This window comes from Neolamprologus brichardi, chromosome 1, assembly GCF_056152115.1.
Source record: "Neolamprologus brichardi isolate AB-2024 chromosome 1, ASM5615211v1, whole genome shotgun sequence".
NCBI classification, from domain to species: Eukaryota; Metazoa; Chordata; class Actinopteri; order Cichliformes; family Cichlidae; genus Neolamprologus; species Neolamprologus brichardi.
The window spans coordinates 24,930,236-24,957,845 of NC_142104.1; the positions used below are offsets into that span (position 1 = coordinate 24,930,236).

General features: G+C 38.8%; 1 protein-coding gene across 5 annotated transcripts in view; it reads right to left on the minus strand.

Moving 5' to 3' along the window:
* Positions 1-27,610, minus strand: part of diaph3 (diaphanous-related formin 3) — a 161,551-nt gene that overhangs the window by 71,436 nt on the left and 62,505 nt on the right. For all 5 annotated transcript variants that reach the window (XM_087839718.1, XM_087839711.1, XM_087839696.1 and 2 more), the window contains 4 exons: positions 26,025-26,264; positions 22,183-22,312; positions 13,742-13,867; positions 8,323-8,486 (listed from right to left, as the gene is read on the minus strand). In XM_087839718.1, the coding sequence (XP_087695844.1) occupies positions 8,323-8,486; positions 13,742-13,867; positions 22,183-22,312; positions 26,025-26,264 (660 nt within the window). The remainder of the gene's footprint in view (positions 1-8,322; positions 8,487-13,741; positions 13,868-22,182; positions 22,313-26,024; positions 26,265-27,610) is intronic.

The following is a 27,610-nucleotide window of genomic DNA, read 5'->3' on the forward strand; positions in this document are numbered from 1 at the left end:
AGCGCTAAGCCTGTCAAAGGGGGAGGCAGCAGTCAAACCCTGATGAAATCTTTATCAGGCACCACTAAAGTCAGATGAAGCTTCTTAGCTTAGTCTTCTGAGACAAAAAAAAACGAACTTCATATCACTGAATTCAGAGACTAGATTGATGAGATTGATGGAACAATGATCAAGGAATCAAGAGAAGCTGATGATTACAAGCAAGTCTGTTCTTTGACTTTGAGTTGTAGCAACGTAGAATTTGATTTTTCTTTACATTTTTTCCTATAATTTGTCTTTTTCATCAGATACAGACAGCATTACCTTACTGCAGAGTGTAAAAACATTTTTGAAAGGTAAATTCTTTCAGTACTGTTTTAACATATACAGATTTAACGTTCAGCAGACATCTGGCCACTGTGGTAGGCTCAAAATGAAAATATGTGAACTTTATCTAGTCACGTCACAGCAGGTGAGTGTGATAGAAATGTAAACTAAACATAACACAATTCAACATTAACTGGCTGTACAACAGATACTGAGCAAAGCTTACAAGGGATTCTGTGCGGGTTGCAGCGTTAAATAAACATGACCAAAAACTGAGGTTTCTTTAAAAAAAAAAAGTGTTTATGGTTACACAAGAATAACCTGCTCATGTTAGTTTGTTATGGAATAACTGCAGATACTTTCTTACATTGAGCAGGCATAAAAGTTAGAAAACATGTTTTATTGTGACTAAAATAACAGTTTAATGTAGAGTGATGTATTTCTAATAACCTGGCTCTCCATTTATAGCTTTTTGGGGCTGTCTATAATCTGTTTTAAAACGTTTGGTAAAGTTGTGACTGAGGCTTTGGTAGCAATGAATCCATCTTACGAAGAGCAGATATTATCAGTAACCAGATTGCTAACTGGAGCATCAAATCTTTAGCAAAGAGGTTTACTTTTTTTTTGTTAAGTATACACGCTTAGTGATTTCAAGCTAATTAATTTGCAAGTTTAAGTGAACAACAAACACAAATATCTATGTTGATCAACCACATGGACATAGCAATAGTTTTAGTTTGTTTGCTGTACAGTACTTCTTGTACTCCAGAATATTTCTGCTCCTAAGTATTATATTTTTCTGTCCTAAGAGAATTTTATTGGAATTTGCAGGATCAAATATTATTCGCTGGAGGCCTTTAAGCATGAATAACCTACGTACAGTACAGTTCATACAAGTAAACACTGGTGGTTGTTTAAAATCAATATTTGGTCTTGAGTCTTTCAGATGTCACTAAATGTTACTGACATTTAAACATGCTGATGTAGCCAAACTTCCAAACTTATGTCATTCATTTGAATCAGTCTCTTTAGGGAGAACCCGTCTATAAGGACATCTGGTATGCATCAACTATTGTAACTGCAGGCTCTGTAGTCCCTGTTGTTAAACTCCTCCAATCGTGTCAATAGCTCAATAACGCCACAGCTGAGAGACAGACTGCTTATGATTTAATAGAGTGCTAGCACGATTGCCACCCTGATCAATAGCCAGTCACTTAAAGCAAGGGAGTCTAGGCTTTCATCAAACACCCAAGTTCTCCCCCTCAAACCCCCCTCCACTTGGGTTTTTTTACACAGCTCAGCTAGATGGGCAGGTCAGTGATAGAATAGTAATATCAAACCAACATAAATGTATACACACAAAAACACATACACAGACACTACAAGAACTGCGTAGTATGGGGAGAACTACAGTGGCACACTAAAGAGGGGCAATCACTTATTGAAACCCACTGACAACTGATCTTATTATGTCGGCATACAAGTGACTATAGTTGGAAATTATATGGTCAACTTGAATTCAAAACATTTCAGTATATTTGATTGTTTCAGAGGTCTTGATGATGCTCAGAGAAATTTTTAATTGAATAAATAAAGTGTATATTACTAATAATAGGGTTGTAACTGCATACAGTACTGACACAGTGGTATGGTTTCATCACTGTTAGCCTGTGCTTTAATCCTTTATTTTTTTTTTGCATGGCTAAATTTAACTATATATAACTACATATAAACACTATTGCAATCCTATATAGTAAATGCTCCACGTTTGCCCCTTATTGCGTTAATCTTCCACTGGACAAACTTGAGATTTTGTTTTTTCTTATTTATAAAAAGTAATTGTAGTTGGTTATAACTTAGGAAAAACACACAATGGACAAAGTGTCTAAGCCCACTCAGCTTGTTTTGTTGTTTTTTCCCTGTACTGAGTTTGGGTTTGAAGGGTGAAGGTGGCTTGCTCATGCCAATATTAAGTCATAATCTTAATGTAAAACAGCAAAGTTACTGTCAACAGCAACAGATAACTTTACATTGATTAACTTGACATTTAACTTGACATTTCATCACAATCCCAAACAAACCAAAACACCCACATCATCGTCGTTGACTGAATGGTTGAAGAGTTTTAGTGGCCCTCTGGACTGTTGGGAAGATGCTGATTATCTGATATTAAGAATGAGATAAAAACTGCCCTAAAGTAAGTATTCAGAGCCTTTAGCTCCTACCCCAGAACACATAAAGCTTACTTTGCTTTCAAATGTGCCTTTTACAAAGTGCTTTAAAAAAAAAAAATCACAATACTTCTGAAAGATCTGACATCAATTAATAAATCTGCAAACATTGTTCAATATGTAGGTAACATTTTTGATTTAAGTTCAGTACATTTTGTTGTACTGTTAAAATCAAAATTATATTACATGTTTACTTATCATTAAATAAGTTATAAGTAGTGTTTTTTTTTAAGATTGCATGCTAAAAAAGTTCTTATTTTCTGAACAACATACTGAAATGCACTACATGGAGAAAAATAATGGGTTATATCTCCTCAACTTTGAAGTCAGCTGTATAAAATCAGGCAACTAGCCATGCAGTCTGTCTTTACAAATATTTGTGAAAGATTGGGAGATTCAAAACGGTTCACTTGAATTCAAGTGTGGTACTGTAATAAGATGCCACCACTGCAACGAGTCAATTACTTCCATCCTAGATAATCCACAATCAAGTCTAAGTGGCATTATTGCAAAGTGGAAGTGTTTAGGAAACAACATAACAATAGTGGCAGACAACGTAACAATACAAAACAGGGATTTTGTATGAGTGCAAAAGATCGACATCTTTCTGCTGACTGAGTTGAGGCATAGTTACAAGCTTCAGCGTAAAAACTGTGTGCCGGGACCTTCATGCAATTGGTTTCAACGGCCAAGTCACTCCTCTAACATTAATGTGTAGATTGCGCCATACTTCTGTCCAAATAGTGTATTAATCACAGGTAATAATAGACAATAACTGAAGCATTCTGTTAAATCTAAAATCTGTTTTAATGTATAAAAGAAATCCAAACACTAAGGAGATGTAAACTTAGATGGAAGCATTCTCAGACGACTTAGTTAATTGTCCAGTAGCAATCAACATCAAGTTGTGTTGTTTGTTGCAGTCAGTATAAGTAAAAAGTATATATTCATCAATTTATCTTTTTACAACAGTTATGATAAAGTGTTGCCAATACAGCGAGAAAAAATGATGGGAAGGGTTTAGAACACATTTGACTAAACTCACCCACATAAGTAGACAATAGCAGCTAAAAACATTGATAAGTACCACTCGACAGGCTTATAGAAATTCAGGAGAAGAGAGTATTGAAGAATAAGAGAGGGTGAGATGAATACCAAATGTCTGTGAAGCACTCAGAGCTCTCTTTTTATAACTATTTTTAAATGAAACCATCTACTTGACAAAATGAACTTTGATTTGATGGAATGACTGTGAGTTGCTTATAGCAACCAACAATTCACAAATGACTATATTCTTAATGGGCATCTGGTAAATTAAGGAGAGAAAGAATGAGGAAAAAGAAAAGAGAAGAACAAGATTACCAATGTGCAGCACATTTTTAGTAAGGAACAATTAAATGATCCCAGGTTACAAGTTAGACTGATGCCTAATGTAAATTTCATCAAAACTCTTCCATGAAAAGGGCAATTTCACTTACTAAAACAAAGTAAATATACTTGTGCTAAAACAATCAAACAGAGATGCTGCTGCTCAGAATCTGAATAGCCCTATACAGTTTAGTCAGTTATGAAATTAGTATCACTTACAGTCTAACAGATGAGACTATTTTTCTTTGAACATATATGCATTTGATATATAAATTACACATTAAAACTAACTTCACAAATACAACAAATTATTTATTATATATATATATATATATATATATATATATATATATATATATATATATATATGTGAACTACAGGCATAAATGGCAACTGAATAATGATAAGTGCAAATTCCAGTACAGACCCCCCCCCCCCCCCCCCCCCCTTTTTTTTTTTTTAAAATAATAGTCTACATCCATGGTTTGCCTTGATGTGAAATTGTACTTTGGTACAGTGGGGCTCTGAATGAAACAATAAATGTTGGGTGATCCATGTTATCATATTATGACGTTTAGAGGGATATTTTAAACATGCACAGTTTGGTTTCTTTTATGTGTTAACTGGCTAACCTTTGCCAATTATTAAAAGGCACAAACTACAGCTGAGGATGATGGGAGACATTCATTTTTTTAAGGAATGTATAAAAGTCGGGTCGGGGATGAGGTCCTGCCCCAAGTGGAGGAGTTCAAGTATCTCGGGGTCTTGTTCGCGAGTGATGGGAGAAGGGAGCCGGAGATCGACAGACGGATTGGGGCTGCAGCTGCAGTAATGCAGACGCTGCACCGGTCCGTCGTGGTGAAGAGGGAGCTGAGTGTAAAAGCGAAGCTCTCAATTTACCGGTCGATCTACGTCCCTACCCTCACCTATGGCCACGAGCTGTGGGTAGTGACCGAAAGGACGAGATCGCGGATACAAGCGGCGGAAATGAGCTTCCTCCGAAGGGTGGCTGGCATCTCCCTTAGAGATAGGGTGAGAAGTTCGGCCATCCGGGAGGGGCTCAGAGTAGAGCCGCTGCTGCTCCACATCGAAAGGAGCCAGCTGAGGTGGTTTGGGCATCTGGTAAGGATGCCCCCTGGGCGCCTCCTGGGTGAGGTGTTCCAGGCATGTCCCACCGGGAGGAGGCCCCGGGGCAGACCCAGGACACGCTGGAGAGATTATATCTCTCGGCTGGCCTGGGAACGCCTTGGTGTTCCCCCGGATGAGCTGGAGGAGGTGGCTGGGGAGAGGGAGGTCTGGGCCTCTTTGCTTAGGCTGCTGCCCCCGCGACCCGGCCCCGGATAAAGCGGATGAAGATGGATGGATGGATGGATGTATAAAAGTACAAATACTCTTTTTTGCCCCTGTTCATTATGAAAAGTGGCAGGGGATTACAATGATATGATTATGCAGATCCACTGAGGAAGGATGTAGAAGCGTAAAAAACCTCTTATTTAAATCGAGATCTTTCAAAGCTACCAACCATTCAAGAAAACAATGATGAGTCAGTAATAGGTCAATACTATAAGTGGGTCTGTTATATAAAAAAAAAGATGGCTTTTAAACTTCACAAACAAAACAGAAATGAGCAGCTAAAGATTATTACAGCAAAAACACCCTTATTAAAACAAAAATTGTTATGATTACAGCCAGCATGAAGAAGCTATGCTGTCTTACTAAATCGCAGAGGCAATTAGGAAAATAAGAATTAAAATGTCAGTGGGGACATCAGCTGAATGGAATAAAATGTTAACTTCAAGCACAAGAAAGACCATTTTTATTTGTTTTTAAATGTAAAATTAAAAATTATCTCCATGCTGAAATGTAGCATTGTAATATGAACTGAGGTAACACAGACTTTCAGAGATCTTTTGATTAAAGAATATATATATATATATGTTACTGTAATAGCGAGAGACCTAGTGATGTAGAGGAATAAAGAGCAGGAGAACCAGCTCTGTAAAATTGTCTACTGCTCTCCTTCATCACTGCAGGTCTGCTTCGCCCTCCTTCTCTCCTGGATGTCCGCCATTAGACACGCTCAATTGGATTCCTGTCAGATGTGCGGCCTCGCCCTGTGTCTCCTTCTTACGGGTGACTGGGCATGCTGCATGTGTGTGCACAATTGTGTGTGCACATCTTTGTGTGTGAAATAACTAAGCAGCTTTTCCCATAAAAAAAAATGCCAATGCAGAATGACATATGCGCACAAACAAACATGCACACACATTCTGCCAACAAGATACACACAGTTCAAGGCTCAGTTTGCCCCAGGCAGTGGTCTAGAGACAGCACGCACCTATTAGCATGGGCCTCGGCACGGCAGGGTAAATGCTGACACAGATCTGACCGAGAGGTTACAATGCTTAGATTTACTGTATGCCTACGTTCGTTGACCTAGCCTTGGCTTTTCCTAAGATGTGTCTCCGTGATGTGACCATTTCAACGAATTGCTGAGAGTGTAAGCTGCTAACGCCCTGACCTATCGCAGGGGAATAAATAGCTTTCTTGGGAGTTTTGACCATATAATGCTAGCCTTTATAATACTTGGCTTGTTCGCCTTTCACTGGCAGCATCATTAACTGTTATGTTTGGTCAGAACATAAAAGCTACTGCAAAACTCAAAACTGAACCATAGGCTTCAAATAAAAGGGATTTCAGCTACAATTTACCTTTAAGAACACAAAATGTTAAAATCTGTTTTTATTACTAGGCAATAGTAATGCACAGAATAGATCTACATCATTTAGCCTCAGTTCTGGCAACTCTAGTTATTTAAATGCGCCAAGGATAACAGCACACGTTAGTCCTGGGATCAATAGCATCAATAAAAATAAACAGGGCAGCTGGGAAAAAATTTGGGCTCTCTGAAGGGCCAAAGAGTCTTTCACATACACTGCAACACTGTGCAACTTGTGCTCTGACACCCATTCTCTTTTATAGCAAAGGTGCTGGTCGGGCAGCAGTCACACACCCCGTCGCTATAGAAATGCAAAATGACAAGTGGGTGAAATGACAGTACAAGCCAAGCTCAATAGCCAGAGCAACAAAAATTTTGTGCTGTTCACATATCCTATAGTAATTGCATCATATGTGCAGGGATATATTGTTATTTCAGTTTCTGTTGCTACACATCTTGACGTACCTTCCTTCCAAAAAATTATCCATAAGAAAGCAGCTGCATTTGTACTGCAGCTGAAGCTTCATTAAAGTTTCTGTCAATTCTGATCTAGGAAGGATACTGATAAAACCCCACGGCCACTCTGCCTGAAGAGTGCATAAATGGAAAACAACAACATCAAAAAGTAGCAGGCTACAAGAAAAAACGAAAGCATAAGTAATCACTATGCAGGGAGAGAGGGAAAAAAAAGCAAAAAGGCATGAAATCCATTTGTGTGTGCGGTAGATGTTAAGTTAGGGGCAGGGCAATAACTTTAGTAGGCTAATTAGCTACTATTATCTGTCGCGCCCAGTGGCTTGTGCCACTAATCCTGCTGATTAAACACAGTGGGTCTCTGCAGCTCCAGAGCTCACAGTAGCACCAGACTGATAAGGGCACGGAGCTCAGGGATGACATAAATGTCCGGGTGGGACTGGACTACACAGGACTGGCACTGTTCTGCTTTGTATTTTACCACAGGACACAGAACAAAGTAGAAGTTCTGTAATAAAACAGGCAGTGAATAAATAAATAAATAATAACCCCCATTTTCAAGGTTTTTCCCCCATCTCAAACCCGAAATAAAACTCTGGCAACTGGTTTGCCTTTTAGCTTGCATTTTTTTTTTTTTTTTTTTTTTTTTGTGGGGGGGGGGGGGGGTAAATGCATTCTTGACAACCAAATTCAAAACGACACATCTAGAATAAGCTGCCAAAGCTTTGGGCTTTAACTTCATGGATGTTGGACAACTAATGAGTGCAACATCATAAGTAGCTTTATGGTGAGGGCTATTATTTTATCTATCACAGCTTTAGTATTAGCAATTCTGTCATTTCTTAAAATATGTTAACAAGAGACAAAATGAAAATGCATCCATAAATGAAAGACTCTTAAACAGCATTAAAAACACCAGCTGATATGAAGTAGCACTGCAGTATTTCTCTTAAAGTAACATTGTACTAAATGGCAAATAAATCCATTCAAAAAAAAAAAAAAAAAAAAAAGCACATCTTAATATGAGACAGGCTGAGTCATTCATTTCTCATTAAGACATATATAAGTTCCTGTAACACAAATATTGTCTAATCCCTGTGTGGATTTAATAACAGGACAGGTTTAATGAAAAGTCAAAACATTATTCAATATGCAAATGTCTCCAACTCCACACAAGATATTAAAAAAATTAATATAAAATGAAGGATTGCACCATGTACTCACAGTGAACATTGAACGGAAGTTGCTGAGATCAGTGAACAGCTCCTCCACAGAAGTCTTCTTAGGATCAATAGCAAAGTACTCCAGCAGGTTCTGATACAGCGTCTCCATGTTGCCGTGCATGATCACCAGCTTGTCATACTGCTCCCGTGCAACTTTGCTGAAGCTGTGAGGGTTGTGGTCAAGGTCATTGTTACATTTCACAACAAGTATCCATTAAAGGCTGATGAGAGCATCTCCAACTTGACAGCAAAAGTGAGAGCCATTCCCTCTTGTTGTTGCAAAGAAATTAAGTTGGAAATAAAATGCCGATAAACCAACGTTGGCATTAAGAGCTCTCAGTCAGGTCAAAGTGTGTGCATTTTACACTACTCCATTTTTGCTGCACTTAAAGTTCATTCTACTTTAACGTTAACCCTGCCCACCAGTTTTTTCAAAGCCTAACTAATGAGATTAGTGCTTACTGAAAAAGTTTCCAAGTTAGTGTAAACACAGTTAAATAGATGTGTTTGCATTTAACTCTGCTCTTGGCTCTGGCTCACTTCCAAATGCTCCAGCAAGCACAATATTACTCTTCTTAGGATTTTTAAGGCAACAAGTCTTTGCACTCTAAAATCCTTGAAGAGTGCGAGAGTTGGGCTTTACACAAAATGGTTATGTCTTCAACAGTCTGACCTAGCAAATACTGCAAATACAAGTCTGGCTTGACTTTAAGATGAAAGAGCAATACAAGGTCCTCCTATCTGAAGCGCAGGACAGCTTTGCTACGTTCGTGTGGATGAGGACAAATGGGTAATGGTTGTGTCAACATGTGCTGGAGAGGTGTTGGAGGGGGGGGTCAAAGTACTAAAACGCATCAAACCCACCAGCAGGGCATACAGTGCTGTCACCACACACACACAAACTCACTATTCACTCAATGCAAAAATTTAGTAACCGTGAATTGGCTGTTCAAAATATATTTATGCTACAGTTTTATTCCCTTTCCATATTCCATAAATCATAATCCTCGCTGTCTATAATTGTACATGATGACGTTGTCAAGTGAAATTCAAATCTTTTGTTGTATGACAAAATAGAATGTGAGATTAAAAAATGATTTAATCTGTTTTAAACTGTATGAATAATTTCTTCTTATGTCCCTAGACATCTGTCCTGCTAATGACTATAACACTGTTGTCTCAGAAGCAAGTGTGCCATGTGCATGTGTGTGTGGTATCGCACAAGTGTGTGGACAGCCTCTCTGGCTCCTATTGTGCCCCTTCATTATAGCTCAATTGATGGACCTATTTGAGGTTTGGCCTCAGTTGAATCTGGCTGGGGATGGGACTACCTATTCACAGCTGGGTAAATGCTGTTCAATAGGAACTCCTCCCAGATTGACTTGTCAGTAATATCTTTCCAAGCCAGGGGCTGGGGGAAAGAGGCATGAGGAAAGTCTGAGCAACTGACGGAAAGCAAGAGAAAAAGAAAAAGAAAAATAGCTGAGAGCTGTGGTTGATAAGTATCGTGGGGTGTGAAATATCTCTGCTCGTAGTGTTCCCACTCTCCTGACTTCTTTCCAATTCCAGAGAAAGCAATGGTCCACTGCAGCTCATTCTCAAAAGCACCCATCTCTCCCATCCCATCACTTTTCATTGTGCCTGTCTTCATTTGACCATTCTCCTTCTGTTTCTCTCATTTTCTAATCTACCACCTTTACAAGCTTAGCTCACATTTAGAAGTGTAACACTAGACCAATCACACAGTAAATGTATACTCGAGTGGTACATGAAGTGAAAATGGGATTTTCAATGTCACCAATGTGACACCCTGAGATTCTCGTGTTTAGCTGGTTACCGTAGAATTTGCTGATCTGCAGTGCTAACATGACTGGTTCATTTTTCAAAAGGCTTCTTCAGGATAAGCAATAAAACTTTTTAAATAATAAATAAATATAAATATTTGCTTGTCAAAAGTACTTTTAGAAATTTTATCTCCTGTATGCTTGTGAATCTACTGTAATCAGTTTTGCTTAATTTGAAATACAAGTCTTCTTAACATAAGCAGTTAAGGGATACAGGACGGATGGAAGTGTAAATGTAATTAAAAAGCTTCATTATAAAACTGCTTACTAATGTTGGTTAAAAACCTTAAGCCAAATTACTAAAGCAATTAGTTTCTGAATAAGAAGGAAAATAATTGTGGAGGTGCCTCATCACCTACATCATCTACAATACATAATATCAAAAAATTCACTAGATTCTAAGAATCCGGAGAAATTTCTCTACAAAAGGTACAAGGTAGAAAAGCAATACTGGATTCCTGTGATCTTTGGGCCCTCTGTCAGCACTGCATTAAAAACAAGCACGATTCTGTCAAATTAGTGCAGCTCAGGAACACTTTCAGAAATCAGTCTGTGAACATCATTCATTGTGCCATCCATAAGTTCAGTAAAGGTTCTAACATTCAAAGAAGCAGCCACAGTCTTCTCTGGGGCAAAAGTCTCCTCAGTCCATAAAATGGACTGAGGAAAATTGGAAAACTGTTCTGTGGTCAGACAAATTGGAATTTGAAAGTTTAGTAAACATGTACACTCTGGACTAGAGAGGAGAGGGATCATCCCACTTGTTATCAGCTCATTCCAAAAGTCTGATGGTATGGAAGTGCATTAGTCCCTATGGAATTTGCTGCTTGCAGATCTAGAAAGGTGCCATCATGGCTGAAAGGAAGGCCTTACATACAGCGTAGCATAAAAAATTTAAATTGGAGTTCTATTTTGGATTTTGTTAGCCACAATGTGGCAGTAACTTTAACGACCAGTCAATATTTCACCTTGCAATGCTCAGAGTTCATTTCCAAGCAGTAGCTAATGTTTGTTACTCTCACATGATAATGTAAAATAAATAAATAAATAAATAATTGTGTAACATTCATCTAGTTAACATTTTTGGTTTACAGTGGTCCCTCGTTTATTGCAGGAGATAGGTTTCAAAAATAAGTAGCCAGCTTAATTTTTTACAATTATTATAGATGTTTTAAGGCCATAAAACCCTCCTCACTACACACTTTATAAACTTTTCTCAGAGAGGCATGAACATTTTCACACTTTTCTCTCTTGTTTAAACTCTCTCAAAGTTCAAACCTTCATAGAAAAATAAGTCCAGTATTATAGAATGAAACCAAAGATCAAACCCTGTTTCCAGGTCCAGAACATGGGAATAGAGCAGCTGCGAGAGAATTCAACATTAATGAATCAATGGTACGGAAGTGGAGGAAGCAAGAAGTTTGACTTATCTGACTGTTTTGTTTTGCTTATTGCGCCTTATAATCTGCCTTATGGCATACCAGATTTACCTAAATACGGTAACTTCTACCGTCCTTTAGCATGTCCAGAAGTCCAACTTTCTGTGCGATGGTTAGCATCTTCCTCTGCCTTTTGGTTGGTACCGCAGGTGCCTTCGGTGGTGCAAAAGGTTTTGTTGACATTGTGTTTGTTGGGGAAAAAATTTAAAAACTTACTTTAGAGTCATACTGCTAGTGATCAAGTTGACAAGCTTGATGCAGTCTGTACTGTACAGGAGACACGGCATGGAAGACATTGACTGACAATGGTCTACATTCGATCAGGATGCAGAACTCAATGAGCTGTCAAAAAAACCAACCAAACAAAAAACAGCATGCAAAATTGCACACAAAAAATCTGCGAAACAGCGAGGCTGCGAAAGGTGAACTGTGTTATAGCAAGGGACCACTGTACTGTGCGTCTGGGCTCTTATTTTGACACCAGACGCCTCATCAATAACCCGTGTTATTCGTCTACATTACACTTTACCTCCAGTTTTTCCATTTTTACCAAAAGAGAGTTCAGAGTTTTAATAGTTTTTAATCAGTGCTAAGACATCAGGAATTGAAAAGCAAAGTAGAAAAAACACAGAGCTGTCAGATCCATTCTCAGTGAACCTTACTGTGTTGCACTCAAGTTCTTTGCTAACTACTACAGCACAAGCCATCAGTGCCCCAACCCCTAGGCTATTGATCAAAACTACATGAAGGAGGCTGGGTGCAAGGTGTATTATTGAACACATACTTACTCACCTGGCCTGAGACATACCTGTCAACCTGATCCTCTAGAACTACCTCAGAAGACAATGAATCATTTACACTGCTGTCAAAAAAAATGTAGACCGATGTCAGCAATGGACTTCAATTTCCCACGTGGGCAGACAAATGGTAAAAAGAAATTACACATTTGTGGCTTCAAAAAAATTGAGTGAGGGACACTGAAAACAAAAGACAGAAAGTCAAACGCAACATAATTCAGCTTCTCTCTTGATTTTGAAGATAGCCTCAGTCTTAAGTACACTTCAAAAGCAGCTAAGAGGGGTACTGGTACAAAACTTGAATGCAGAATGGGATGCCACTCATCACTTGTGCACATCACTGGAAACCAAGAGAGGACGGGTGGGAGGACTGTATATTCTTCTCTCCCTTTCTACTTAAAAGCATATTATTACCTTTTTTTCCCTCCTCCTTTTGGCTGAGAGGATCATTTGCCTCCATTTCACCCCATTCCTTGCATCTTGTGTGATGCCAAAAGTATATGTGTATAAATACTTGTAGTATAAAGAACAAATTTACTCCATGACCAAAGGTTTTTGGCTTGTGGTCTTCATCATGGGTCACCATAAAACATATCACAGACCTTTTAAATAGGATAGCTATATATCCAGTGAAGGGAAATCTTAACAGTTATCTTATTAAGACATTTGGGACAATTCTGTGCATCCAACCTTGTGGGAGCAGTTTGGAAAAGGCCCTTTTATTTTCCAGGGTGACTATGCCACGATGCAAGTAAGGTTCATAAAGGAGTGGTCAGATGAGTTTCAACATCCGCCTCTAACCTTACCAGTGCTACTCTGAATAACCAGGTTATGACTTCCATAGAAAGCCTTCCCAGAAAGTGTGGGTCAAATTTATATGAATTTAGACTGCAAACTAGATGTATATACAGTCATAATAACTGCTGTACGTATAATATGTAAATAGCCTAATACCTCTGTCCGTATAGTGTCCACATCTGCCATTTCACTCTAAAGCACGTGATAGTTGTCGATGCCTCATTTGCAGATGTACATAGAAGCAATAAATAAAGTTATTTATAAAAGACTTGTCCACATCTTTGTACTCACTGAAAGTAGGTAAAGTTGTGCCTAAATTTTTTTTTACCATGTTTCACACAGGTCACATCATTTAATAAGACACACCACATGTTAAAGATCTGAGAAGTCGTTCCCATTTTTCCTGATGTTAGGTTTAACTTATATATAGATATAAAATTCACATTCAGTGATATTCTTCTGTCTTTGTAAAGAGTTCATTACTGTAACTCACTGCATGATGGCCCAGAGAGATGAGCCTATGCATACACGTGTAAAGGATATAGCCATTTTGGTAAGAAACATGTCGTTGGGGTCATCGGAGGAGGAGAAAGTCTCCAGGTCTCTCTCCAGCTGCAGCAGCTGCCTCTCCATCTGCCTGAGGCTCTTTTCCAGATTCTCTGCAGACACTGACACACACCCACGTATTTTCAGACGCACATACATACATTCATAAAAGCACATGTGAGGACAACTCAATTAAAGGTACAATCAAATGCATTATTATTTTCAAGCTCTGGAAGAATCAGAAAAACAACGCACAATAACAAAATAACTGGGAAAATGAAAGAGAAGCCAGCTATGGGTTCACACTGTGCCCAAAACACTGTGGAAATAAACAATGACAAAATATAAGCATCAAGTGAAAGTATGTTTAATACATAGCTGTTCATTATTCTGTTTTCCTCACGGTCGTGTGTTTGCGGTAAACAACCTAACATTAAAATACAATACCCTCGCCGTCACACAAACTGTAGTGAAAGCAAATGACTGCTATGTTAATACTCGGTGTTGTGATACTTGCTGTTGAAATACTCAATCAGCCATCATCGTGCCTTAAGGGTGCCGTACTATTTGAAGTCAGTATTACGGAGAAGTCGCATCAAAAGTCCAAATATGGAATCGTATTTCCCAAAGTTTTATTCTTCAGCATTTCAGGAAACTAAACACTGAATCCAGTTATTTTCAAATCATTTGAACTTTACACAGAGTTAGAATTAGTTAGAGTTAGTAAAGACTAAAATGTAAATGGCTGGATTTTCAAAATAAGAGTAGCATCTAGCATATTTCAACTAGTAAACAAGCTGCAGATAAAATTGGAGAGATGAAAAAAATCCTAAATCAGATCAGATGCCAATCAGATGGTGGCAGGTAATATACACGGCCTAAGTAAAGTCTACAACTAGAAAAACGTGGTAACACAAACACAACACAAAAGTATTAATTAAATCTAAATCTCTCTGTGATTTAATAGGGCTCCATAGTTTCATATTTGTAACTGCACCTTAATGCACTTTTAAAACAACAAGCAGGCAAAAGAAGAATACTCAGTAGTTGTTAGAAGTCTTTGCATATTTAAGGAAGTCAGTGCCAAACAAGCACATATTACAACAGCGAGGCTCAGTAGTTAAAAACTTCAGGAACTAGTCTGGACTGTCTAGAGTCCAAAAGTATCACCCACTGAAAATATCTGGTTCAACCTGAACAAAAAAACAAAAACAAAAAAAACCCAACACAAACACACTAATGGATTACCTACTGTAACTGTTGAAACAACAGCACCTCGTATTCAAGATAGAGATATCGCAGTCTTATCTCTTTGTACTGTTCACAATTAAATACACGATTTAAAATTTTCAAAACATTGTGTCACCAACATTTTTGGACACAAGGCTTTACATTTACTCGGTAAGTGTGACTTCTGTGCATTACAGAGCAACAGATACAGCAGTACTGCACACCCTGAAGGCATGAAGGTGTGGCTGATTGAGTTAATATCTTTCTATTCTATTAATCCTTGGACTTTGGTCTTATCAACAGGTGCATGGATCATGCAGGTTGGAAAGCAGTGGAACGTGAAGCCTAACTTTCTGCTAAGTTGGTCATGGCTGACACTTTAAGCTAGTGACTGAATATAGCATATGGCTTAAATTACCCCGATTAGACCCCACTTGACAAAAAGGCATAAGCTCCTTAATTTTAAGTAGTTTCAAATTTCCCTTGATCCTAATACATGCTTTATGAAAAGAAAAAAACGAGAAAGACTTCAATGTAGTTAAGCTTTCCTCTGACTTTAGAGCATAAACCCATTTCCTGATGGGAACATACCATCTTGGATTCACACACATGTTCTCTCAGACATCTTGACTCCTAATATTCTACAAAGTTTGCATTACTGAAGTTGTGCTTTTCATTTGAAGTTTAACAGAGTGTATGTGTGAACGTGTGAATGTCCACACTCGTGAAATGTACAAATTACCAGCTTATGCTTTGAGCATGCTGAGAGGAAAAGGCAGGTGGCACTTTTCAACCTGTTACTTATAATTGAGAAAAGACTGAGTGCATTTCGGTAACACCGCAGCTAAAGAGAACTTTTTACTCGTCGCGTGTTTCAGATTGTCCTGAATGCATTTTCACTTTATCGATTTTTGGAGTTTAATTTTCTTTCTTCCTTCTTTTATCTCTTACTTGTATGCCTGCAATGATAACTGCGGTCAGTCAAAGGCTTTAAAGGAGCAGACATTTAAAACTCTTGCTTCAAAAGTAGATTGTGACTAATAATATCTCCATCAGGGCCGCCTTCACAAAGCAACTGCTCTGCAATTCTTTTAAAGAAATCATCCTGTTTTTATGGACAGTAAAAAAGGCAGAAGGCTCTTTAAGTATGAGTTAATGTTAATGTATCTTTGAGGAGAACTGTAGCAATGTGGAGGAAAAATATCCCTATCTCTGACTTCTGGAAGAGTTAAAATGGTTATTAGGAAGTGACACCTTATGGGACACTTATGATTATTATTTTTTTAAATCCTGAAACAACTCTCCTATGCATAAATCATAGGCCAATTGCTGGGATTACTATAGAAAAGGATCTACTTTGTTAATTCATTTTCAATCCTGTACCTACTACTCAGATACTAATCAACATTAAAACTTACTATCAGAGTAGATTCTCATTTTCAACAGTACTGATACTAACAGTGCTGCCTTGGCCTGCACACAGATGGGCACATGGCACCTGCAATACTTTTTTTTTGAAAACTTAGACTCCCCCTTTAACGACATTAAAGTGTTCAATAGTTATTATAAATGGTAATCTAGTGGCTAGCACACACATTGACTGTTTAACTTTTAGCAGCTACCAAGTAGCCACATTAGCTGTCTGTTAGGTTATTATTAAGTTAGCAGGTGGTGGCTAAAGCTAGTAATAAAATGATGGTTAATGTTGGAGTTCGGCAGCAAGCGTTATCAGTGCTGCTGGTCTATAAAATGAATTTAACGTGTTAATTTCACAGGATCACACAATCAAAGCACTACCTCAGAGAACCCAAAAATATTAAGTCACATGGCAGCAACTTAATGCATTTAGAGATGTAGACATGGCCACCACGTCAGAATGGGGAAGAAAGGTGATTAAAGTGGCTTTGAATGTGGCATGGTTAGTCAAGCTGGTGTCAAAAACTGCTGATCTGCTGGGATTTTAAGACACAACTATCTCTCAGGTTTACAAAAAATGGTCGGAATAAACAAAATATCCAGTAATTCTCTCAGTGAAAAAGCCTCAGTAATGCCAGAGGTCAAAGGAAAGTGCCACAACTGTTTCGAGCTAGCAGTAACTCAAATAATCACTTGTTACAACCAAGACATGCAGAAAAGCAACAACTGCTAAGGCTGACCCTTGCTTACCACAGTTGGATAATAGAAGATTCAAAAAAAATTGCCTGGTCTCAGGCAACACTCAGTAGGGTCAGAATAAGACGTCCACAACATGAAAGCACAGATCTATCCTGCCTTTATCAACGGTTCAGGTTGCTCTTGGCACATTTTCTTGGCCTCCATATTCACCAGATCTTAATCCAGTAGAGCACCTTTGGGATGTGATGAACAGGAGATTCTCATCAAGGATGTGCAGCCAACAAACTGAAGCAACTGTGTGATGGTGGAATGTCAACATGGACCTTGTTCAATCTATGTTATGAAGAACTAAGATAGTTCTGATCGCTCCAACCCAGTTTTTCCAAGGTGTACCTAATAAAGTTTTCAGTGAGTGCAGATACAGAATTAGGTATGTAGAAAGTTTTACTGATAATAATTGAACCATAATTATTGAAAATAATTGAAACAAAATAAAAATAGACAGTTGCCCCTAGATGGTGCTGCGTCCGAGCTCTTTTACAGAAATTCTGGCTGCCTCTGTCAGTGCTCATTAACTAATGAGAAATCTAAAAATGATCCATACACCCAGTATGATTAGTGTGGCTACATATAAAAACAAAGTGAATAAACAATTATAACCTGACTCTAAATCCTTTTCTCCTGAAAGCTCAGTGCATTACCAGGCAACCAAAATCGCCTGAAGAAGGTGTGGGCAGCATTCAGACGAGGAAAGAGGCCAGACAGGCAGTCTGTTAATAGAAATGATTAAAGCCCTGTGATGATGCAGTAACTGAGAAAGGAGCAAGGGAGGGCAAGACAAAAGCAAAACAAAAAGGAATCTCATCTTTTCTTAGCTTTGCAATCTGCAGGCTTTTGTGAAGAAGCAACCTCACACAAAAGGGTATATGCATGAAAACCTAGGAACTATATATTATTTATCCTACAAGAGAGAAACAGAATCTAACACATAATTAGATCCATATACTTTGGACACTGGGTACTTTGGATAATACAAACAGGAGACACTTACTTAATGCTGCTATCCAACAATAGAAATACTAAATAGAACCAACATGTCTCAGTGAAGGTGCTCTGAACGGGGCAAAAAGCAAGGAGAAGAACTAAGAGATGACTGTGATGATGGATCTCTACACAGGACGTGCAAATAAGGCCTTGCATATGTCACCACAGGTCATCTGCCTTAATGCGACAATAGAGTGTCATCACTCCAGCCACAGAGTATTCAAGATGAGGCAGACTATATGTGAATCAGGGATATAGTATGCTTCAGGAGAAAACTGGCTTTTATCGGATCCTTCGCTTTAAAGAAAACACACAGAAATGTGTTTCAAAACAGAAGAGGCTTACGTCAGCCGTATACAACTCAAGACTTAGGAAATGACAGTAGGAAATGTTTCTTTTCTCTCACTGACCACTTTGCACTTGATTTCTTATTCTGTGCATTTAAGTGTGAGTGATTTTTATGAGCAGTGGGGCCTGAATGTCTCTTTGCTGCAGAGGAGTCGGAGACAGATCTAAGATATTTTGGAAGAAGAACAATTGAAATATTTGTGGAGGTCAAAATCCATTGACATCCTTTTATTAGTCTGCTAACCTGCTCTGCCAAAAATGAAACAGAGTAGAGCATGCAACCCACAAACAGCCCCAACGCACACACAGTCACTGTATAAGCACCTTTGATATAATGAATTCTAAGAGAGAGGGAAAAAATTGACGCAAAAGCCTGATGTTTTGGTGAATCTGAAAATGTACAATCTACAGAACCACTTAAAAACAGTGCAGGACTAACATTAAAATGCACTGTAGAGCCCTCATTTTAAGTACTTTCAACCTGAGGCTCATTGTTTAGACTGCATGAAACAAAACTAGAAAACAAAGCTTGAACAGTATTTTTGGAGAGCCATCTCAGTGTAGCTGAATCGCTGTGTTACTGATTAAAGATTCCCCAGGGCCATAACCAGAACAGCTTTTCCATTTTTACTACACATACATCCATAGTTCTACTAATGCAGGCATGCTTTTTAGCAGTACGTAGTAGTAAACAGCATTTCTGTTGCTGACAGGCGGTTTTTGAAGCTGCAAGCTGAAGTAGAGTGGTTGAGCACATTAACATGTCTCCGTATCTGTCTGCTTTCAACTTCAAACTCAGCACCGAGTACCACTCAACAAGCTGCCCTAACTGCTCAAATCGGCTGCTGTCTATTATAAATGTGTGTCTGTTTGCGTGTGTGACAGGCAAAAGAAGTTAAAACAAAAAGAGCCTGCAAGCAAAACCCAAAGACCAAGAACCAGACCGAGCAACAATCGGGGACCGATAGACAACTATTGACAGGCAGTTAAAGAGATACATGCAAACTGACAGAGTGAAGCAGCAGGGACTGAGTGCATCTCAATATCAGGGGGAGAAAGATTATAGGTCTAAAAAGAAGAGAATTGGCAAAAATGAGAAGACAGACAGAAAGGATCCCTGAAATGAAGTACAGGACTGGCAGAGTGGGAAACAAGGGTTGTGTTACAGTCTAAAGACAGCACCATTTACAAAGGAAGAACATATCATTACTGCTACCTCTGCTCAACCTTGTTTTCATGCTCAAGTAAGCTCTTTGGCCAGTGTATATGAATGCAATGCAGCCTTTTAGTCTGAGTACATGCCCATCAAATAGTTGTCAGACCCGATGAAAAGGAAGCCACTCACCAGCACGGCTTAGAGACAGGATCTGTGTGTCTGGATATAATATGTGAAGAGATAAGACGGTGCATGCATCTCCTAAGCTTATAGAATCATAAAGAAAGACAGTAGCACAGAAAGCAGTCCATAGCTATATAGATGCAAATAAACTCGGCTTGAGGCCAGTGAGGTAAAGAGGTAGAGAAAACCTGCAGAGAGATCCAAGGACTGTGCTTTCCCTTGATCTCGCCATTGTACTTCTGCATCGTGGCCAAAGCCTTCTGGACACACAGCACAGTTGGGAGAAATAACAACACTACTGTCGAGTGTTTTATCTACAGATTATCAAAGCGCCAAAACAAGGGGGGGAAAAATTGAAATCTTTATGAAGAGCAGAGTCCAAACAAACAAACCAAAAAAAAAAGAGTCACACATTTCATTTCATCCTCCTATGTTTTCTCCTCCTCACACCTTCCTACACTCCCTCCTGCTGAGAATGGAGCAGTGGGTAAAATCTTCTTTAGAGCAGGAGGAAACATGCTGTGACAGTGCGACCTCACACACACAAGCTGTACATTGGCAGCGGCTAACTGCTTCTTCCTGTGAATTGCCTGTGGCAATATGAACAAAGAACATGCCCGAGTTTCCTCCGACCACTGAGTCTGTCCCTGCTTGGCTGTGACCTTTACCACACTATAGAGACGCTGGCCACTCAAAGCACTTCTTCTGTACTTGTGTGTACCCATGTTTGCATGCACACCTGTGCAATACAGCCAATTTCTGTTCAAATCAACACAGAGACTTAAAAATGTTTTTAATCCCAGTCGCAGACATGACCTAAAACATAAGCCATCAAACCTGAAGATATGCCACAGAAGAAGATTAATGTTTGTATCAAACAGCGGTGCACATGAGATGACTGTGGCATAGATCAAACATGAAAATGATAAAATACAACGTATGTTTACAGAATCAACAAACATCCAATCCCCTGAGAGAGCAACAGAAGTAGAAAGCTAAGAGTAAAACTCAAAGTAAAACAAAGGAATGCATACGAATGCTCCACTTCTTTCTAGGTAACACTGTATAGGTAGCCCTTCTGATGCCAAGCTTTCATTGCTTATGATCATATATTATAAAACAAAAAAACAAAAAAAACAGGACAATATCAAACTAAATAATACGAATCGAATCTCTTTTTATATTAGTGAAATATCATTTAAGATAAACAACAGACATGTATCACACATTATAACCACAATGTCACCTAACTAAATCAACAGGCAAAAGCCTAAGACAATGGCTGTGCAGTAGTCCTGTATTCATTTGCTTAGATAACGATGACTCAGTGAGGAATCAGTATGTGTCAGTATGTCGTTCTTATTTTTCTTTTCTCTCAGTGGGCATCCTCCTTCTGGCTAACAAACCACAAAAACAACACTGCACATGTGCAAACATCTTATTGAGAGGTACTGCCGCTCGTTGTCACTCACTGAACGGAGAAGACCAGGAGAGAGAGGTTTCATGGATTCATGCATTTCTGTCTATAGGTGTTTCTGGTGTTTGTTTTTTTGGGGGAAAAAAGTCACTAAAGGGGTATGAAAAATGATCTAGAGGGGAAAGTCTAAGTTAATCATGGCAAGAACCAATACATGATAATAACTGCTGTGAGTAAGCGAGGGACATCTGGCAGGTAAGGTGAGATGGTAAATTCCACATTAGCAAGACAAAAGGTGAAAACACAAGCCCATATCACATTATCTAATGAGGTTGAGCGCTCCTATCATTTACTATCATCCAGATCATCACTATTATATCAAGTGCTTAATTGCCACAATCACATATCAGGCATTTTCTAAATAGATTCTTCAGTCTTCACGTTTAAGCATGCTTAGATGCATGAACAGATCATGCTATCATTACCCTTTTCTTCTTTAACTTTAACTGCAGAAAAGAAAATATCAAAAAAGTTAATAGTTTGTATGCCCATTGTTTCCTCATAGTAACTCTTATCTTAGATGACCAATTTAGACCAGTTGCCAAATCTCTGCTGTTAAACATCACTAGAAATATCTCAGCTAGGAAGTAGATGAAACTCAAGCCATGCAACCATGGGAGAGCTAAAACCCTTGGGTTGACAGCAGGGGACCAAAATAACAGCAGCACTGTGATATCACCTCAGAGAAAGTGGAAGGTAGAGAGTGTTAAAATTATCAAGTAGCAGCTGACTCTTACATGCTAGTAAACAGGTGAAAAATGGCTTCTGTACTGTATAAAAAAAATGTGCTTTTAGAGACTTAGAAAATATATCACAAGTGTCCAATAACAGTTTTATTATGTACAGTTCAGAAGTTTTTGCATCTAGGTGTTTAAGAATATTACCTCTGCTTGCTCGATCCACATGCTCTAGGTCGTCAAGAAACTTGACCACGTCTGGAAATTCGTCCTCACATACTTGTGCCAGGAAGTGAAGTAATGTTGTCTTCTGATCTGCTGACTTGGTGTCCTTTAGCTGTTGTGAAACATGGACACATAAAATATGTGCATTTATGCGGCTTTTTTAATATTAAGTAAATAATACAATACATTTAATAATACAATAAATTGAAAAATAAAACGTATACACAGGGTAAAAAAATGCTCTAACAGGGGAAAAGTGACTCTGCATGTTGCTCAGAGTTTGTGTTATTGAAAATGTCCCAAGGTTAGGTCTAACCCTGTTAAGCACACACACTGTTCACTTGCTAAATAAATGTGTTTGCATGCTTGAATCTGTTGAATCTGTCTTACTTTAAGTCAGAAATTATGTCATGTTTCTCTAACACACCATATATACCTGCCATATTAAAGGTTCCATAATTTAAAGGTTAGGATATTCATTGTTTTTTTAGAGTATAAAGCAGGTCTAAAACACTTTATTTATGGAGAAGTGCGCACAACCCATATTCAACATTTAAATCACCCTCAGTAATGTAAACAACATGATTTATCCAGCACAAGCACAGTTCGAAATATATCTAAGTATATCCATCTATAACAACATAAAATTGAAAAAATACATTAAAAAAATAAACAAACAAGTGGTAAGACAACTGCATGCAATCATCTCTTCCTCTTGGACTTCCTCTTGGATCTAATTCTGGTTCAAAAATGCGGTCAACTCCGGGGTTTTGTTAGCAGCCCTTAGAAGGCTACATCTATACGAGGTAGGATCAAAAAGTTTTTCCAAGTCTGCACATAAATACAAAAGCCGTAGCCAATTTAAATTTAAATTCTCTCTCTTTCAAGGTCATTTGATTCTGAAATGCAGCACTGCCAGTGCTTCTGTTACATTCGAATTGCTCCTGGAAATCTTGTGCATGTCTAGACTGAAGATCATCACAGGTGACAAGAGTTGCGCACCTCACCGCAGTGCATTTAAAACACAATCATCACTCACTGCGCACCCCACTTTGTCCTGATGTCGGCTTACAGATGAAACACGTTCGTCTTAATAGTTAATACGTGTTAGGAAGTATGCTGTGCCGCTATGCTGTGTGCTTTCACATTTTATTTAGACCAGGCAACGTATGCATGTTTAGGATTCAGAGTTGAGCGCACTGCTGCTTTGTAACACATTTTCAATTTTGACACAACAGAAGAGCACGCACTGCGAATACACAAATGCAGGTTGTTAGAAAGGGGCTTTCAGGGAGCGATCAAATCTTTGCAAGAGTGCCGAAAGGCGGTGCGCCCCTTCAAAAGGGCCCGACCCTTAAAAGGTACATCAGACAATTTTATTTATTTATTTATTTATTTTATAAATTTTATTTTCAGTCACAGCAGCATGTTAATAACAAAACATTGAACATAAAGTAGTTTGCTGTTCAGTATTTACTACATCAGACAAATTTAAACCAGATGCAGTTTTTGCTTTTGATGGGCAAAGTCAAAGAACTTTTTTGTTGAAACATATAATAACAGAAATCGGGTATGGTGCGTAAACAACATCTTTTTGGCGTTAGTTTCACAGTATTCGTCGCTATGGCAGGAATCATGATACACATGCAGAGAAAAATGGGCAGCATTTTGAGCTGCAAAATGAAAACCACACTTTGTGGATATCCTAGTTAAAAGGGGTGACAGATGTGACTTTTATTAAATGCAAGACATTAGGTGTTTAATAAATTGCTCTTTTCTTAGTCAGTTGGGTAAGTGAGTGCATCACTAGTTGATGAAAAGCTGCACGCCAGCCTACCTGTCATGTGTACAGAGCTTCACTTGCTATTCAGTAAGAAGGGTGAAGCATCAAAGGTACGTCTCCATGTTGTTTAATGTGATGTAGGTGAGCAGCTAATTTGCAATAGAGCTACAAACTACAGTTAGAAGAGCACTTTTTCCTAGATCATTTTTTGCGGTTAATGCTAACAACAACAAAAAACAAGGTTCAGCGCAGGGCTCGACGTACTCATGCTTGAAATCAGAAGTACTAATGTAGGTAAATATGCTGTCTGGTAATTGGAAAAAGAAGTCATTGTCCTTCATCTACTGTACTTACTCAAAGCAGTTCTGAGCTCTAGCTTAACAAATGCTGAGTGTTAACAGTGCCACACATGATTTTATGTCTCGTGATTACGTAGCAGATCCTTGTTCCTGCTCCCTGCACTTGGTGCCCATTTATTGCCAAAAGTAACAAATTTTTTTATATTTCCCTGATAAATTTCCATCATTGATTTTTTTTCTCGTTTCTTTCTTCTTCTTCCTTTTTTATTAAACAGGCTAATTCCAAGATGTCTATCAGCATCCCTGCCAAACATGCCTCCTGCAGAGTGTGTTGCAGTGTATCTCTCTAGGTGATCTATTGGTAGACAGCAGTGTACTCAGACCCGCTGGGTTTAATCATGTTTGTATTATCTCCTCTAATCAAACATTCTCATCTCTCTTTTCATTTCTGTTACCTAGTCACCCCTTTTTTTTAATAAAAGCTTCAAGTGCTCACTCACAAAAGGTCCCTCTTTGAATTTAGATGGATGGTAATCGTAGATGACAATGTAAACATTTTCCCTTTTACAGTTGGGATGGATGCAATTTTCCTGTGCTGTGGAGTGTGCCGTGGAATTAAGTTGTCAAACTCTGGGTATGGCGCGAAGGAGATGTCTTCCTCTATATATCCTGCCCGTGACATCAACGTAAACCTTCCTTCAGACAACATACGCAGACAAAAGAAACTACTGTTTTAAATCCTTAACAGTCTCCTATTAACTGATATTACTGTCGTTCTAATGCATCTAATCCATCATGTTCGTACAAGTGTTTGCCTTTGTACTTGTATTTATATGAACATCAGCATCCAAGTCTAGGAGGGTAAAGAGGTGGCAGTGACAAATGACAGCAGTGCTCGTTACTGTGGAAACTGCAGTGGGTGTGCCAACAGCTGTAATGTAACCACTGGAGGAGACTTGCACCCCATTCTTCCCGTCACTATTACAAACTTTATGTTCTGTTTTCATGCCGCATAAAATCCTGAGTTACAGGTGTTGGATATGTCTCTGTCCAAGAAGCACTAGTATTGCCACGACGAGGTTGTGTGAACTTTCAAAAGGGATAGTGGTTTGAGTTTCAGTTATCTTTTCTGGGCAGAAGAATGAGACTAAAGTACTCGGTGGGCTTAAATGCTTTGATAGAGGCCAGATGATAACGAAAACTCTGATAGTGTTCAATCAAATGAAATGGTTTAAAATAAAATGTCTCATTACAGCAGCTGCTTTGGATCAGTTTACTGATAAGGCTCAGACAAGGTGACCAAAGAGAGCAACACTGCTACACGTAGTGTCTGGTACAGACACAGATATACATGAATCCCATAATGTATACCGATTCTTTCTTTAGTCTAATCACTGTTAACGCTCTTGGCTTGTACATTTGGCAGAAAAAAGCAATCCATATAGGAAATGACCATTTTAACTCAAGGTTTTTGAGGACATAATATGAGAGCGCAATAATAAAAAAAATAGGGAGACTCTATCAGGCTAGCTTCAACTAAAGGCCTAAAAATCGTTTAGTTCAGGTCAGTAAAAAAAAATTATATTTCTGTTACAGAACTCTGACTGCAAACACAGCTGTGTATCTCTTGAGAAAGTTTATTGAACTAGCATCACTCCTGTTGAACATTTGACACTGAAGGGATGACTGACTACAAACTGTGTGTGAACAGTTGAAATTAGGGTCAGCATTTCAACCCTTACCTTGCAAAGGGAGCTCAGGTCAAAGCCATATGATTGGGCGTTTCGAGAGCCCGCATTCATGTAATTCCCCAGTAGTAGCACCAGCTCCAATAAGCGGCCAAAGGAGCGGCTCTTCCTGACCTCATCACATGCGGCATTTACGGCCAGAATATCTGGTCGCAGATTGTTTACGTGCTCCTCAAACTGAAGCCGGAAGAGGATGTGGCTGAGGCGAGGACGCAGCCGCTTCACACTGCTCATCTGGGGAGGCAACAAAGTCAAGGTGGAAACAAGAAAACAAGAAGGCATAGATGGAAAAGAGATAGTAGGGGGAAAAGGGATTCGGAGAAAAGAGAATGAGGAAGGAGATGAGAAAAGGATGGGAAATGATGTCAAGGAGAGCAAACCACATCAAAGAACACAGTCAAACTTAAAATAACTACAATAACACATTTGACACACTCTCACATTCAGACGATCTAATTTAAAAGACATTTATGCAACCAGCATGTTGGAAAGTGTTGCTAGGCAGTAGTAATAGATGCTGGCAGTGATTTGATTTGGGACCCAGGTCTGGTAAGTTAATTGTGGAGTTAGTGTCCATATAGGGCAGGCAGTGGAGGGGTGGAATATACAATAGGCTGCCTTGGATTACCACTCTCACACAATTAGAGAAAATTGGAAAATATTGCATTGGGCCCAGGACCTGGCCGCCACAGTGATTGTGTATGTGTGTGCGGCGGGAGGGAGGGGTGCAGGTTCCAATTGTCTGTTTCACACAACAGCTGGCTGTGCGGTTTGATGTCCTCCATCAAGGGTTTAATTATAGCTACTGTAATGTTATCAAATGACTATTTCAGTCAGTGTGTGCTTGTCTGTGTGCACTTTGTGTCCGTGTATTTGTCGCACATAAAAGGAGAGGGCGGGCAACAAAAAAAGAGGAATAGAATTATATAACAGAATTAAGAAAAAGCAAGGTCCACACAAACAAAACATAATGCTGAAACAAACCCCAGCGATGGGATGAATTATGTGATAAAGATATTTAAACGAGAAAAAATAATCAGAAAAAGAAGAAATGGAGCAAAACACACCGGATCATCTGCAAATTGAATGTGTGCAGCTGCTCCCACTGGCGTACACAGGGCACTGGGAGGTTATACTGACAACTTCAGGAGATGGTTTCCAACACCAACACCAACACCAACACCAACACACACACCAACACACACACACCAACACACACACACCAACACACACACACACACACACACACACACACACACACACACACACACACACACACACACACACACACACACACACACACACACACACACACACACACACACACACACACACACACACACACACACACAAAAGAGTGGACTTATGGAAAATCTAGCTCATTTACTGCCAAACACTATTTCCATGAGGTGATAGGATAGTGAGAAGGAAAAACCAGCTCTGTTGATATCCTTATCTGAAGTGTCAGAACATTAACACTGAATTTAAAGATTATCTCTCTCGCTCTCTCTCTCTCTAGTAAATATTTTGAAAACTTGCATGTAATAAATATTCCCATCAACTGTCAACAGCAATTAAAA